The 17,121-nt window shown below is 34.9% G+C and overlaps 1 protein-coding gene across 5 annotated transcripts in view; it reads left to right on the forward strand.

The window, feature by feature from the left end:
- The window catches only part of MTDH (metadherin), a 67,065-nt gene that overhangs the window by 37,930 nt on the left and 12,014 nt on the right, over positions 1 to 17,121 (forward strand). Inside the window, exons 4-9 of one of the 5 annotated variants that reach the window (XM_051970893.1) lie at positions 665 to 841; positions 2,419 to 2,484; positions 3,664 to 3,906; positions 5,452 to 5,547; positions 6,026 to 6,121; positions 12,164 to 12,285. In XM_051970893.1, the coding sequence (XP_051826853.1) occupies positions 665 to 841; positions 2,419 to 2,484; positions 3,664 to 3,906; positions 5,452 to 5,547; positions 6,026 to 6,121; positions 12,164 to 12,285 (800 nt within the window). The remainder of the gene's footprint in view (positions 1 to 664; positions 842 to 2,418; positions 2,485 to 3,663; positions 3,907 to 5,451; positions 5,548 to 6,025; positions 6,122 to 12,163; positions 12,286 to 17,121) is intronic. The other 4 variants (XM_051970896.1, XM_051970895.1, XM_051970894.1 and 1 more) reach the window with 4 other exon arrangements.

Below are 17,121 nucleotides of genomic sequence, written 5' to 3' on the forward strand. Positions count from 1 at the left end.
CATACAAATCTGTGACTTTACTAATATACATTTTTGTAATTGGAATTTATGAAACCATGAAATCTTGCAATGATTTCTCAATAAAAAAAACCTGTCATACTTCTTGGGGTGGGGGGTGTTCTTTAAATTTCAAAGGTTTAACTGAATACATTAAATAACTAGATTTACCTACTTAGTCTTTGCTTCTTAAAGATCAGTGTTTTTCCCTAAATATCTTCCAGTTCATTAGAGGACAATGAATGTCCTTATTTAGGAGCCCATTTTGTTGTCATCTAAAAAAAATGCTCCAGTATGTCTTTACACAACATTTTTAGGTATTGTCCCCAACAAGGTAAAGGCACAAAATATGTTCCCTCATCCCTCAGCTTCTATGAGACATTGATGATAAGTTTGACAGGGTGTCTGGAGGAAAGCACAAGGATAGTTGGTATCACCCTTGGTAGTTCATTGCCCGAGAAAATGTTAGATCAGACTCTTTCATGTAACCAGCTTTGTTCTGATTTTTATTCTAAGACCTTAATTTGTCATGATGCCCTGTTCCATTTGTTTTGTTTCTGTTTTTTTTAGTTTGTTTGTTTTGTTGTGTTTTTTTTTTTTTTTCAACACCACCCTTTTGGTTTGTCCTTACTAAATACCTTTTTTTTTCTCCCTGGGGCTATGTCAGGAGCCTGGGAAACTAAAGTCAGTAACAGAGAGAAACGGCAGCAGCGTAAGCGCGACAAGGTGCAGCCTGATACTGGTCCCTTGGATCCAGCTGTCTCGGGGATAGAAAGTGCCTATACAGTAACCACTGAGCAGCTTATTACAACTTCGTTTCCCGTTGGTTCCAGGAAGAATAAAGGTACTTAGTGGAGCATAAGAGGGACACATCAAAGACGAACTCGTATTCTGAGCTACGACATAGTATCATGAGTTCAGAACCCATGATTTAGCCAATACTAGCAGCATTGCTTGTTATATACAATACTTTTAAAAATAAAGCCCAGCAAAGCAAAAACTGCATAGCCTTAACCAAAAACTCATAGCCTAAGAGGAGAAAAAGAAACAGCCTGCTTCCCTCATCTGTATTTCCTTTGCCCCTAAAAATAAAGTATACTTTCTGTCATCCTCATTTGTCATCATGATGTAGACATTTAGTACATTGGAGCTTTTGTCAACAGCTTGCGTCTTTAGAGTCTTCCTTGAACATTCTGAAGCAAGCATTTCTGGGGAAGAATAGGTCCTGAGGTCCTTGAATCCTCTTGTAAAAGAGTGTTTACAGCATAAACATTTGAGTATTTTGCAGATATTAAAGTGATAGTGCTCAAAGGAGCCTTGAGTGGTCATTTGGACTAGTTCTGTGCCCCTGAGCATTTTAATGCTCAGATTGTCCAGTTGTCCTGGAGCTTTACCCATTGCCATCACTTTCATCCTGGAAGGCTTAGCGTGACCATGTTGAGTTTGCTTTAGTCTTTGAGTTGTCTTTTCCTTGGGCTCATCGTCTTTACTTGCTTCTTTCCTCTGCTGCCTGTATGCCTGGTGGAATTTATCAGCATCATGCAGCAGTGACTCATTTTTGTTGAATTTTTCCAGTTTCACTCCCTAGTAATTTTTAGTTTGTATCCCTTTTTCACTGTCATATGCATGCCCTTTTTGCCAGCCTCTTTAGTAACAATCCTGTAAATGCTGTTTTAGAAAGAGAATACATTGTGACTAGTATGTTCTTAGGCATCAAAGAGCAAATGTCTAGGGACTCCAAATTGTCTCTCTGTTCTTAAATGTAGTATAGTCTTTTCCAAAGTCACAGTGTTGCTTCTGCTGGGATTGTTGAAAAGACATCTGGCATAGCCCAAAATATAACCAAAACTTTAGACTTAGAGATCTTAGACCTTAGAGATTATATAATCCATTTTACACTAAGAGCTTTTACACTCTTAAGATCACATAGCTAAATTAGTGAAAGAGCCAGGTCTCTAAACTCCCAATCCCACTAATACTTTTCAGTGATTTACTTCTGTCATCATCCTATTTAACCAGGATTAGCTCTGGTATCATGAATAATAGAAAAAGGAGGGGAGAGTCAGAAAGGAATCGGGCATAAATTTCTAATTTTAGAAAATTTTGCTTATAAAATGACAAAGTTGAATATAGTTCTAGTGAACCAGTTCTTTAGTTTTAATTTCACAAATCTTCTAAGTTTAAGCATTTAAGGGCTTATTAAACCTTTTATTGATTCTCTGGTGGTGTAATAATTTAAAAAGCTCAGTTTCCTAAAAGTAGACGTGAAAATTTTTGGTGCACATCTTCCTTCCCATTCTGATACCAAACCTAAATAATCACAGCTGTTCAGTAGAATTGAAATCATGTTGTTTCTAAGTGAATTTGACCTATATAGTTCCCTGCTTAATGTTATGTGAAATTTATTTCTGTTTCAACCAGGTGATTCTCTTCTCAATGTTCAAGGTAGCAACTTTAAGTCTGGAAAAGGAGATCTCACCCTTCAGGGTAAGGAGTTAGGCAATCAAGCATTTTAATGAGTCCCAAAAGCATTTTGAGTTAATACTTTCCACCCCACAATATTGATGAAAAAGTATATAATACAAGTACTCTTTAACTTTATAAGTAGGCACATATTTTTAGTTTTGTACAATATGTTTTCAGGTTTGCAGTATTCTTTGCATACATTCTCACTTCAGCCTTGTGAGATAGCGTCTCATTTCAACTTTGTGAGATAGCTATTACAGCTGTTACAGAGGAGGAAAGTAAAGCCTAAAGAAAGTAAAGGGCCTTGCCAGTAGTCATCTAGTTAAATATCTAAATATCAGCAGCAGGATTTTGAACCTAGATCTTCCTGACCTCCAAATCTAATGGTCTATGTGCTATACTATTCTATCTCTAAAAAGATTGAGTTTATTACACTGTATAAAACTTGAGACAGCATTTTCAGGTGTCATCTTCATACCTACCATTATCATCTGACATTCATATGCATGAATATATTAGCAAAGGAAAGAAGTGCAGTACTCCTTTAGATTGTAATTTTCTTAGGCAGGTTTTGTATGTATATCCCTAGCACCTGGCACAAGCAAAATAACAGCAACAACTTTAAAGCTACTATAAAGTTTGTACTTTATATCTTTTATCTCATTTGGTTTGCACAACAGCTCTAGTGAGGTTAATGCTATTAATCCATCTCGTAGATCACTAAGGCTGAAGGAGGTTAAATGACTTGCCCAGAGTCATACAACTAGTACTTACTTAAGGCAGGAGGAACTTGGGTCTTTTGAACTCCAAGTCCAGCACTCTATCTACTCTGTTATTTTTCTGCCAGCATAGTTGTCAATTAATAAATGCTTATAGATCTATTGATTAATTGATTGTAAGGATCCTCACATTGTTATCCAGATTTATCATATCTAAATGTATCGGTATAAATGGTATGTAATACTTCCTTTAATGTCATAATACTAATGAACAATCAGATTCCATTAGTTTGATAGGGTATTTCCAATTCCATACGAGAATCCACAGAATCTGAAAATCAAAGGGACCTCAAATGCTTTTTGGTTCAACTTGTTCTTAAGCATCCTCTTCAAATTCCACTTTGGGATAGATGTAATTGTTAGGTAATGTTGCCTTAAATTTATTTCTCCATAACTTTTACCCATTGTTCTATTTCTTCAGGATTGAATGAAAACCCTACTGTAAATGGAGGCAGCTGGAATGAAAGGTCCATAAAAATCCCTTCACAGATCAGTGCAGGTGAGGAGAAATGGACATCTGTGTCATCTGCTTCAGCTGGAAAGAGGAAGATTGAGCCATCTATTTGGGGTCAGGATACTGGAGATACTAGTGCAAATGGAAAAGACTGGGGTGTGTCCCTGGTGGGAAGGACCTGGGGTGAACGTTCATTATTCCCTGGCATTGGTAAGAGCTACTAAATCATGTTAATTCAATTTACTAACTTTGTATAACTGGAAAATTTGGAATTTTCCAGCCTTTGAAAAATCCTCAGGAAGTAAAATAATACTGTATAACAGTAAAGTCTCACCGAAGGAATTGTGTGTGAAGATTTTCAGGAAATTCCTATAGCCTAATAGCTTACAATAGAAAGTTAGTGTATATAATATAGAAATTAATATATATATATATAATGTATAAGGAAAGTAGAATTAGTCTTATCTAAGTGTCAATATTTAATAACTTCAGCAAAGCACCATTTTGCCAATTTTTTTTCCCTCTGATGCATTTGAGGTAAAGTGACTTGCCCAGGGTCCCACAGCTAGGAAATCTTAAGTGTCTGAGGGCAGATTTGAACTCAAGTCTTCTTGACTTCAGGGCTAGTACATTCTTAATTTTTTAAAGATAAAGTAGTGAGGAGCTTTTTGTCTGAGTTCCAACAACAAAAAAAAAAAATCTTCATTTGACAGCCCTATGAAATACTTTGAGATTCACTTAGAAACTTATTTACTTTTTAGAAAGAATAACATGTACTTTTAAAATTAAAAATAAGAGCATCTAAATGGATAGAGTACTGACCCTGCAGTCAGGAGGATCTGAGTTCAAATCCTGTCTTAGACACTTAAGACATCCTAGCTGTGTGATTCTGGGCAAGTCACTTAACCCCAATTGCCTTGGCACTCCCCCCCCCCCCCCCCCAAAAAAAAAAAAAAAAAAGGCACACACACAAAATTAAAAACAAAAGTAAGGGGTTTAAAGCTATTCATTAAATCCAGTACCCATAAGATTCATTATCTCAGCTGTCTAGGTGCTCCCTCTGGAACGCGGATTAATATTCTTAGTAAAAACTATTTGGTTATGAAACTTCTTAGAGTTATTTAAATTGGTCTGTGGAATAGCTAGTCCTCTCCTCTTTGAGCTATTTTAGCATAATGACATATAGTATGACATTTGAGATTGAGAATAAAAGAAAGGAGATGGACAAAGACAGGGTCCAAAAAGAGCTTATAGTATCAAAGATCTCATTCACTTACCAATATGGTAGAGAGGTGGGGACTTGACACAGAATAAATAGTCTTTAGTGGTTTTTTATATGATAATTAAAAGTGTTCTATTAGAATTTCTTTTAATTTTTATCTAGTGTTAAGGCACCTGAATGTTCTTAAAATCCCACATGGGTATTCTTGATATCCCATTTTTTCATTTTCTTCATTCTTCACAGAAAAATCCCAGTTTCTTATTCTCTTCAGTGTCATGAGATTATCAGTAATCAGTCAGTATTTATTAAGTGCTTACTGTGCCAGGTGCTGTGCTAAGAGGGGGAAAAGGAGATATTCAGAACATGGTAGATTTTAATTTTAAAATGTTCCTCAGTCATTAGGTTTTTCTTAGAATGTTGGAGTATATGTTTATGGTTTGAAAGTGTCTTTTAAAAATATTGTCATTTCAAAGCTTTCCTGGTAATATTGTTATTGTGAATTGAAAAGTGCTAAGTAACCTTTGTTTTGACAGCTTCTTGGTCTGGTAACGTGGACAGAAGGGTAAATAATTCGGCTGAGCAGAATTCTGCTCCTTTTCCATCTCTGGCACTCACCACTGCAGTTTCTGGTATGTAAAATAAATTTAAACTATTTGAAACAAAATTAAATTATCCTTTTTTATAAATATATTTCATTTTAAATTGTTTTTTTCAATTTTTTGGGAATTTTTGGAAGCAAAATTTGCAAATTATCTCATCAACATGAAGTTACTCTGAAGGTGATACTAACATTTCAGGACAGTGAGATCTGGCCCCTTTCTTTTCCCTTATAAAAGAGACACTTTGTATGTGTAGTTAGAGACCAAGGCAGATGCTTCCATCTAGTAAGCATTAGTGATTGCTTTTCTTCTTACTCATTCCCCCACTGCCACCAGGAATTAAACCTTTCTTTTTCTTTTTCTTTGAAAGAAATCATAGCAATTAAGAAGAAAGCCCCATCTCCCTTCCCCACCCCACCCCCCAAAAAAAGAAAGCAAGAAAATATTGTGAAAAAACTTCATTATAAAATTGTTTTTTAATTTTTTTGCGTTCATTTTTTCACTTAAGGGTCTACCACTGAGGTTTCTCAGTCTACTGCTTCTGATTTTCAGTGGGATGTAAGCCGTAATCAACCCCATATCGATGATGAATGGTCTGGGTTAAGTATGTCCTTTTAAAAATTACAACAAAGCTTTTTCTCAGCAACTTGCTTTTAAATAACCTTAACTACTATTTTGTGTTTTTGCCTCTGATTTTACACCTTCTTTTCAATTTTAGTTCAAAAGACTTTTGTCAAATGCCCTACTTGAAACTGATTAATGTAATATCATACTCAAAACTATCTCCATACTTGAAATCATATTTAAACACAAAATTGCTATTTCTATTCTAAAAGCTGCCCTGGAATTCAAGGGCAAAATGCTTGCCTTATATTTCTACAATTAAATCTTAGTATAGCCCCCAATAGATAAGGACACAAAACATGGAGTGGCTTTGAATTTTTAAACTCTGGAGTCAGCAAGTTTTTGCACCCAATGAAAGAAATTATTAATAACAACACTTAATTGAATAACAATTCAATTTTATGTAGCATTTTGTTTTACAAAGTATTTTCCTTACAAACAATCCTGTTTGTATACTCTTTTGAAAGTTAGTAATCAATCTTGCAAATGCTTAAGTAACTTGAACAAACTCTTAAAATATGTCAAAGCTAGGTGTGAAATGGACTTTTCATTGTGGAGAGCCAGGTTATATTAAAAATCAAGAACATTAGAAGAGACCAAAGAAACATGAAGAACATTGCTACTTTTTTCTTCATATTGGTAGTTATCCCCTATCTCATTTATACATCTTATGCTCCCTTTGAATTTTTTGGCCTTTGCCTGCTATATAGCAGATATGTGAGGGTCATTATTTATTTGGGAGAATGATAAGTAACTCAGTCAGGTGAACCAACAGTGTGACACAGTAGCAGAAACAAACCCCGTGGCCACATTAACAGAAATAACGGCATCTAGATCTCTAACTTCAGATATAGCCCATAGCCCATCTGGTATTAGGAAGGTCCTTAGGTTCGGAGTCTGCCATACTCCAGATGTTGATTTTTTTTGTCCTTTGACCACATTTATCACTGCTTCCAACTCCTACTTGTTCTTTTTGGTCTTTTAATATGTACTGTACCCACAAGTATACTTTTTCCAAGGTTAATTCACAGGACTAAAGAATATACAGTTATAAAGGTAAGCATACTGGGTGAAGCAGTCTTCATTATTTATCCTCCTGCTTCACCAACTCCATGATTTCATAATTGTAGATTCTTTCCATCTTAGGGGCAGATCTCAACATTTCTGTCTCTTAATAATAAACATATTTGCTATAGCCAAAACTTATGTCACTTGATGGCCATCTTGCTGATGATGAGCTTTAGCTGAGCTAAGACAAGCTGGATGACTGTCTATGTAATGTGCTAGGTCCTTACTCAGTCTTTTCATATTTTATCTAATCTCTCAGATTATTTCGACTGTATAGATAGAGTCCATATTAGAATCCATGATTCTTCAGATCTATGAAGTCCTAGTTTTAAAACCTTCAGATATTCATGTTCTTACTGATTCTAAGGCCCTGTCATTTTTAACTCTCATTGTCTGAGAGAAGAGCGCAATAAGTTTTTCTCCATTTAATTTTGTGTACTTGATTTGAAACTCTTAAATCATTGCAGTCCCCAAGAATGAATTGATCTCCTACTCCTACTCCTTAAAGTTGCCAGAATGCAACCTTATCAGTAAAAAGCTCTCATAACCCTTGAATATGGACATACTTTGTAAGAATGAAAAATTTCTCTTTTCCTTTGTAGTCCATGGCCACATGCCTAATCCCTAAAGCTAAGATGTTTGCCTTAAGCAAAAGATCAACTTACATAGAACTACTTTCCCAGAACTCTAGGCTTTTCATGTTAGCATTCCTTGCCCTATGGTATGACAAAGAAAGAGAGTTTTGTGAGAATCATGCTCTATAATCTCTCAGGGTTGTGTTTTCCACTAATTGGGTCATCCTACAGACTGGGTTCTCCAGTAGAGGCAAGTAGATAATTGAATACTGAATTCCATGTTAAGTCTTGTGTCCATTTTTCAGTGTAATTTTTTAGTACAAAATTGTGCACAATTATGTTCTATAGTCACATTAACCAACAATGTTTGAGATTTTTCTGCAGCAATTTAGTCATACTGAATGTTCTTTTAAAATTCATGTAAGAAACTGAGGAAAGACCTTTTTAAGAAAGTTACTTTTAACTTTTATGGCATGGAATTTTAATATTATGCCTATGTTATGGTCTACAGAAATATTTTAGGAAAGCAGTTACACTTGGTGTTTTTTGTATTTTAAATGAATAAAATAGAATTGGGTTCAATAGGGCTTTTGATATAAAATGTTTTTCAAAGATATTGTAGCATACTTGATTTGTAGGTGATGAGAGACAATTGTAATAAATGCCCTGATCTCTTCCATTTTTAGATCTATGGTATTAAACTTTTAGATGAATAAGGATTTTTTCTTTGCTTTTTTATTAAAGCTTTTCATTTTCAAAACATGCACAGATAAATTTTCAACATTGACCCTTGCATAGCCTTGTGTTTCAGATTTTCCCTTCCTTCCCCCATCCCCTCCCCTAGATGGCAAGCAATCCAGTATATGTTATACATGTTAAAATATATGTAAAAGGATTTTTTTTGTATAATAGAAACTACCAGAAATGTGGAATTCATAAATGTCCATTGGAAATGTGTTCTGTGTATTGTGTATGTATCCCTTGCAGGCATCTCCCAAATCGCACAGCTACCCCAAAGTTCAAGGTGCTCTGGGCTTGCATCCACAAAACCCCTAGCTATTGAACCTCCATTGATGTATTCATCTTTATTGATACACCAGAAGAAGCAATTAATTAAAAGCAAAGTCTTTTAATGAAGTAGCATGATAAGAAAAGTCACAATAAAACATTTCATCCTTAAAATTGGGGAAATTTTCCTACAAATGCAGGTACCTGTGAGGAGAATAGATACATGTAGGAAATATATAGCCAAGACACAGTAGTGGAAGAGCACACACCCACAAGAATGTAAATGGCTAAGAAATAAGATTAAAAAGGGCTGATTATACTTAAAGGTGTAAAGCTGCTTAATTTATTCTGTAAAAGAGGTCATTAAGCTTCCCATTGGTTCTGTTCCTCCCAGATTCTGTTCCACTAACTCCATAGTCTACAACTGAACACTAATCTGCTACTTTGAACTTCACTTATGTCTTTGCCTAGCCTTTTCTTTAGTTTAAAAGCCAAAGAAAAAAGAAAACCGCTACCCTAGCATGGACCATCAAATAACACTAGTAGAGGCAGAGAGAGAACCTTTTGACTTTTGTGCAGTGACCTGTCTTATTAATTCCCTACTCTCCAGTAAGAGTTCAGTTAAGTGATAAAGTGGATAGAGCAGTGGAATTGGAAGCAAGAAGACTCATCTTCTAAATTCAAATCTCACAGATTTGAATTTAGAAGATGAGTCTTCTTGCTAGCTGTGTGACCATATACAAGTCAGTTAACTCTCCTCATTGTAAAATTACCTAGACAGGGGCAGCCAGGTGGTGCAGTGGATAGAGCACCAGCCCTCAAGTCAGGAGGATCTGAGTTCAAATCTGTCCTCAGATACTTAATACTTTCTAGCTGTGTGACCCTGGGCAAGTCATTTAACCCCAATTGTTTCAGTTTTTAAAAAAAATGACCTAGAGGAAAACCACTCCAGTATCTTTACCAAGAAAAATCCAAATGGGTTGAACTGGACTGACTGAACAACTATAATAAGAGATTCTTAGCTTCTAAGCTTCTTTAAAACAGAACACGACAGTCCTAGTAGCTATACTCTCAGGCTCAGATCTCATTTTCTTAGGACTAAACTTGTCATTTTGCCAGGGAAGTGATTGGGGTTGAAGTGGGACAAGGACTCAAGCAATCTCTTGGTACATAGGATGAGCATTACCCACTGATCTTAATCTCTAAAGACAACTATATTTTTACTGTACCTGCATGAAGGCTAGTCATTGAAAACTTTCAGTCCTGGGCTTCAGGGTTTTCCCTAGTTTTTTAATTCCGGTTTCTGAGATTTTTCTTCTTGGATTTGTAGGGAGTAGGGAAAGATATGAGATAAAGCTAAGAAACAAACTTACTGTCATCACCTATATTTCATGTATAGATATAGACCCCAAAGCTTTTTGGTTTCTTATAGAGTAATCATGAGAACTTATTTTAAGGTCTTCCAGGTAAGCTTATTTGCGTCTCTTCACTTCAAAATTGCATTTTCCCCTCATTTACTTATTCCTATTCATCATTTGTTCTTGTTAACTTATAGAAACCTGTTATTTTAGTACTATAAAGGTAACTACAAATATGCTTTCCTGTTGACATTTGAAAAGAAGTAACCCCACAACTATGTAGATTGTTTTTAATTGTAGAGATAATGCTCACCTGATTAGAATTTTGTTTCAACTGTAATATTAGAGAAGAGCACTGGATTTAGTTAGATTGCTCACCTTTATTTACTAGTTATACAGGCTTATACAAAGTCACTTAAGTTCTCTAAGCCTTGGGTTTCTTCATCTGTAAAATAGAAGTCATTGGATTATATGACCCATAGTGAGGATTTTTCAAAAGAAATTTTCTATTTTAAAAAGAGTTGCCTTAGACTAAAAATGATATATTACTAATGGGAATCAAGATATACCTGAAGTCTGATTTGGGGGTTGAGCAGTTAGTGCCATCTTGAAACCAATGGTTATTGTTCAAAATGTTCTCAAATTGCTATTTATAAACTTTCTTTAAATTTTCATAAAATCTGATAAGTAGGTAGAATATAGAAAACAGTGAATATCCTGAATGGAGTCTCCAGAATCATTCATTTATAAGTAAGGAATTCAAGTCTTTCCCAACTCCAAGCCATCCTTCACAAAGATATATGACCTTTAAAATCATGGGGCTTCTTCTTACTTTTGGAGTAGGTAGTACTTTTGTGCTTGTCAGTTGTTTGTTTTTATATTTTAATTCAGCTTGAAAGTTACCTTCTTTAAAAAGTCTTTATTAGTACCACTAGTTGTTTTTCTGGGAGCTTCTTTTCTGTCTTGTTCATATATGATTATTGGTTTACCAACCTATATTCTTGCTGTTTCCTATATTACAGTGTTAAGTTCTTTAAATGCAGGAATTATTTTTGCCCTTTTTGTGTCTTCAATTAGCAAATAGTACTTCATTAATTGTTTGTCTTGGAGTATTGCTTAAAGAAAGTTGCTTATTTGTAATTTTTTTTCAGGTTAACTAGGAATATAGCACCATGAGTGTAGAATTTTAATAGCTTTGAGATATTAGAAAAGGCTAGATAGAATAGACAGGAAAGAAGATACATTTACTTCACAGGAAAACTTTTAGAAGAAAGTTGAAGTAGTTGAAATGACAGTGCTTTTAAGGATTCCATATACAACTGGCTTATAAAAAGAAGAAAAAAAGCCCTAAGCTCCCCCAATCCCTCCCCCCCCCCAAAAAAAAAAAAGAGGTCAGTTGGAATAATTAATGCCTGAAATCACTGAGCTCTAAAACCTACCTGGGGCTCTTGTGATAACAGAAAGGGGCAAATTCAGGAAATAAAAGGAAAACAAGAGCACTAAATAGTAGAATAACTTGTCTAAAGTTATACGCTTAGAAAACCAGTTCAGTGGATTATGTGAGAAGAAGGAAAAAAAACTTACCAGGCTGTTTAGAAAGGTACCGTGGTATAGAATTAGAATTGACGTTGGAACCAGGAAAACCTGCATTTCCAAATCTCATCTCTGACACACATGGGCTTTAATGCCCCCTGGCTACTTAGCTCTCAATGTCTCAAGAAATTTTCTAAGATCTTAAATTACAAAATAGTTGCTCCTCTGCTTTAGTAATGGGAGTTTTCTCACTGAGAGTCCTATGTCCCAGTGAAATAATATTCAACTAATTCCTTCTGTCGTTTTACAAAAGTAAGGGATGTGTGGGAGCAAAAGGATAGGAGATTTTTACCCCATTATAAAGTTATTGCTAAACAATCATAACTGAAGGGTCTGGCACCCAATAAAAAAACTTGAGTATTTTGCTTTTACTTTTATAAGAGTAAGAATAGACATTTATATGGTGCTTTCAATTTATAGATGGACTTTCTTCGGCTGATCCCAGTTCTGATTGGAATGCTCCAGCTGAAGAGTGGGGGAACTGGGTAGATGAAGAGAAGGCTTCATTTCTGAAATCCCAAGAGTTAGTCCATGATGACAAAGTAAGTAAAACAAAAGTTTATTTCTTTTTGTTCCTTTAACTAGTTAAACTTCATATTTACTAAGAAACATGGCTTATTAGAATGTTGTTTATAGTTTTACAATCTAGTAGGATATTACTGCATTAATCCATATTTGCATTCCTTTCTATCCCTAATTTTGGGGAAAATAGGTTCAGATGCCATAGTAGAAAACTACTTTCATGTGCCAACTGAGATACCTGAGCTAGATGACAATTTTTAAATAAATATAGGAAATGGACCAGAAGATTGCTCGGCCATTCCATGATTCATTGATGAGTTTTGTTTGTTTCAATGGTAGATTTTAGCCCATCTACACTTGGTCATTCTATCTAATTCTTGTTTATATCTACCAGAATATTTATCCAACACACTATAGACTTTCTCCCCTAACTTAATAGTATTTTATTTTTCCAGTTATATGTAAAGATAGTTTTCAACATTCTTTTTTTTTTTTAATAACTTTTTATTGACAGAATATATGCCTGGGTAATCTTTTACAACATTATCCCTTGTACTCACTTCTGTTCTGACTTTTCCCTTCCCTCCTTCCACTCCCTCCCCTAGATGGCAGGCAGTCTTATACGTGTTAAATATGTTGTAGTATATGCTAGATGCAATATATGTGCGCAGAACCGTAAAGTTCTCGTTCAACATTCATTTTTATAAGATTTAGAGTTCCAGTTTTTTTTTCCCCCTTTCTCCTTTCACTTTCTCAAGACAGCAAGCAATCTGAACGAGGTTACATATCCATGTACAGTCGTCTTAAACATTTCCATATTAGTCATGTTGTAAAAGAAAAATCAGATCAAAGAGGGAAAACCATGAGAAAGAAAAAACAACAGCAATAGAAGGTGAAAATATTCTTTGACCTATATTATCTGTAATTCTCTCTGGACAAGAAGAGTAATTTCCAATGCGAGTGTTTTGGAATTATCATGAATCATTGTATTACTGACAAGAGCCAAGTCTGTTATAGTTGATCATCAAACATTCTTGCTTACTGTGTAAAATGTTCTCCTTGTTCTGATCACTTCACTTGGCATCGGTTCATATAAGTCTTTCCATACTTTTCTAAAGTCAGCTTGCTCATCATTTCTTATACAACAATAATATGCTGTTACATTCATGTACCATAACTTGTTCAATCACTTCCTAGATTGATGGGTATCCCCTTAACTTCCAGTTTCTAGCCACTACAAAAAGGGCTGCTACAAATATGTTTGCACATGTGGGTCTTTTCCCCTCCTTTATGATCTCTTTGGGATACAGGCCCAGTAGACACATGGCTGGATCAAAGGGTATACACATCTTATAGCCCTTTGGACATAGTTCCAACTGTTCTCTAGAACGGCTGGATCAGTTCACTAGTCCACCAACAATGTATTAGTTTCCTCTGACATTTATCTATCTTTTCCTGTCATGTTAACTAATCTGATAGTTGTAAGATGGTACCTTGGGATTTGTTTTAATTTGCACTTTTCTAATCTGTAGTGATTTAGAGCACTTTTTATATGATTATAAATGGCTTTTATTTCATCTAAAAAATTGTTATAAATCTCTCCCTTGTAAAGAATGTAAATTCTTTAAATGTGATCTTAGTACCTTTATGATGTACATTTTTGCAAACAGGATTAAAATCGGTTTGTTTGCTAGTTCAGTCTAACTCAGTTGCTTTAACCAAATAATATTAGAGGAACAATTAAATTTATGATTCCATTTGAGTAGACCTGTATGATCTTTATGACCTAAAAGGCCCAAAAGATTGCTATATAAGAAAATATTTCTTTGACATAATTTTACTTTTTAAAAAGCTTAATTAGAATGCTGGTCTTTATTCAATTCAAATCTGTGCCGTGTTTAAGCATACAGCTTAGGTTTTAATCTCTGGGAGAAAACAGAAAATTGTTCATATCCTTTGGGGAGTATTTTGCCAGTTCACTATGTTTATGAGGAATGAGGCTTTTATAAGAAACACTGGCTGTAAATATTTTCCAGCTTTCTACTTTCCTTCTAATCTTGGCAGTATTGATTTTGTTTGCTTAAAAACTTTAATTTGGATACGAACAGACAATTTTCAGATGTAGAAATTTCTTGTTTGGTCTTACATTCCTCTCTTCTCCAAAGACCTGATAGCAACTATATTTGCTTATAGTATCATTTTTTATGTCTAAATCATAAACTCATTTTGACTTTATCTTGGTATAGGGTATAGGATGTTAGTCAATGCCTAGTTCTGCCAGAACTTGAAGTAATGGATTACTGTAGTCACTGATTATTGTGTCTTAACTATTTCCCTGATCTCTATAGACTTTCTCTTAGATCTTTTAACATTTCTTGGGTCTAAATGTTACACCCAGGTGGTCCACATATTATCCTTTGCTCTTGCCGTATGCCTGCTCTATAAGCATTTCTTGTTACACATAATGATAAATATAGATGATATATTTTATGCCACTTCTCAGCACATCTTCATTGAGAGTGTACTATTACCTACACTCCAATCATACATCTATCTCTCCTTTGCCTTATCTTATACATTTTTTTATTCTTTAGAGATTATGGCGATATTCCATTTTCTGACTTAAAGCATTTTCAATTGCTATTCCTCCATGTCTGGAATTTTCTTCTTCACTGCCACTTCTGGCTTTCTTTATGTCACAGCTTTGTTTCCTGCTCTGTGAGAAGCCTTTCACAGTCTTCCTCATGCTAGTGTCTTTGTCTGGAATATAGCTTCTTTGTACATAATTTCCATGTTCAGGAAACTTTTTTTTGCCTATCTTTGATGCCTAGTATATTATTATAAAATGTTTTATTATGGGTGGCTCCTGATCCATATTGTTTTATCAGATGACATGCATGATTGTTTTAAAACTAAACTATACTACACCTGTCAGACTGGCAAGAAATGACAGGGAAAGATAATGCGGAATATTGGAGGGGATATGGGAAAACAGGGACACTAATACATTATTGGTGGAATTGTGAATACATCCAGCCATTCTGGAGAGCAATTTGGAACTATGCTCAAAAAGTTATCAAATTATGCATACCCTTTGATCCAGCAGTGTTACTACTGGGCTTATATCCCAAAGAAATCCTATAGGAGGGAAAGGGACTTGTATGTGCATGAATGTTTGTGGCAGGTCTCTTTGTAGTGGCCAGAAACTGGAAACTGAATGGATTCCCATCAATTGGAGAATTGCTGGATAAATTGTGTTATATGAATGTTATGGAATATTATTGTTCAGTAAGAAATGACCAACAGGATGACTTCAGAAAGGCCTGGTGAGACTTACACGAACTGATGCTGAGTAAAACAAGCAGGGCCAGGAGATCATTATATACTTCAACAACAATACTATATGATGATTAATTCTGATGGACGTAGCCCTCTTTAGCAATGAGATGAACCAAATCAGTTCCAAGATATCTGCCTTGATGAACTCATTCCACAAACTGTGTATCTCTTTATATCTTATAATCTGAATTTAGGCAGTATTCATCTATTTGGCTTTTCTACTATGGCTTGTTAGAACAATCTCTTGCATGAGTGTGATCTCATTTTGAAGGCTTTTTATTGTTGTGTAGCTTGATGTAGTCAGTATATTGTAATTCACAAAACAGCTAGAGGCTTCACTTATCTGTATCTAGTTTCTCTTGACTTAGATTTTGAATAGTACACATAGAAAATGAACACAAGGGAGTTAAGTCTAAGATACTGAGGTAGGAAAGAGCACTAGCATTTGGGAGGGTCAGGTAAGGCTTTCAGGTATTAATGAATGAATAAAACATGTCTAAGCACTGGGGGTACAAACTGAAAAACAAGACAGTCCTTTCTCTCAAGGAGCTCACATTCTAATGAGTGACAACACCAGGAAGGTTATCAGTTGCAAGTCTGATGGGAAAATTCCTCAGGCTTTAATGTAAAGCAGCAAAGCAAATACTAATTTTCAGTGATAAGATGATACTATTTTCTGTTCAATCATTTCATGAAGTGAAGGACTCTGATGGCATGAGTTTGATTTTATTGTATTTTATTTTTGGTTCTTCAGTAGCTGTGGCTGTAGAACCTATAGGAGTATTTCCCCAGGCACATATCCATAGGATTTGCTTCCCTGGGTGATGGTTGAGGACATTAGGACATGGTTGAAGTTGAGGACATGGAAGTATTTGCTGTTAAAATTTGTAACTAATCTCTTGATTTTTGGAATTTCTATTTGGGTGTTTTAAAAGATGTATAATGCTTAAGATGCAGTGCACATCATTCTTTTTTTTTGTCCTTATTAAGTAATTTCCAGAAATCTTAATATATCTAACTTAAGTTCTTAATCCCTTTATTCTTTGGGTTAAATTTTTTAAGATCTGAGAAGATTACATTGAAGTCCCCAAATTTATATTTTTACTGTCTATATTTTCCTACAAATCTATTAACTTTTCCTTTATGCTATGCCATGCCATTTGGTGCTTATATATTAGGTCTCTATATTAATTCACTGTCTGCAATGCCTTTAAGCATCTTGTAGTTTATCTTTTAGTCTGCTTTACCCAGACTGGGATCTAAGATAATGATCACTACCTCATCTTCTATGAAATCATATGAAACAATAGATTTTGCTATCGTCCTATCTTTTAATATCAGTGTCTTTGTTTTCAATATTGATCTCTTTTTCAAATGTGCTTCTTTTAAGCAGTGCATTCCTGGATTCTGCATTGTTCATATTCACAGTTATGATTGTTAATCCTGCGATTCTCTCAATTTCCTTCCTTTTTGCAAAGAAGAGGGTGGTTAGAGAGATATATGCTTAATAGTGATTT

The sequence above is a fragment of the Antechinus flavipes genome, chromosome 1 (genome assembly GCF_016432865.1).
Source record: "Antechinus flavipes isolate AdamAnt ecotype Samford, QLD, Australia chromosome 1, AdamAnt_v2, whole genome shotgun sequence".
In the NCBI taxonomy this organism is placed as follows: Eukaryota; Metazoa; Chordata; class Mammalia; order Dasyuromorphia; family Dasyuridae; genus Antechinus; species Antechinus flavipes.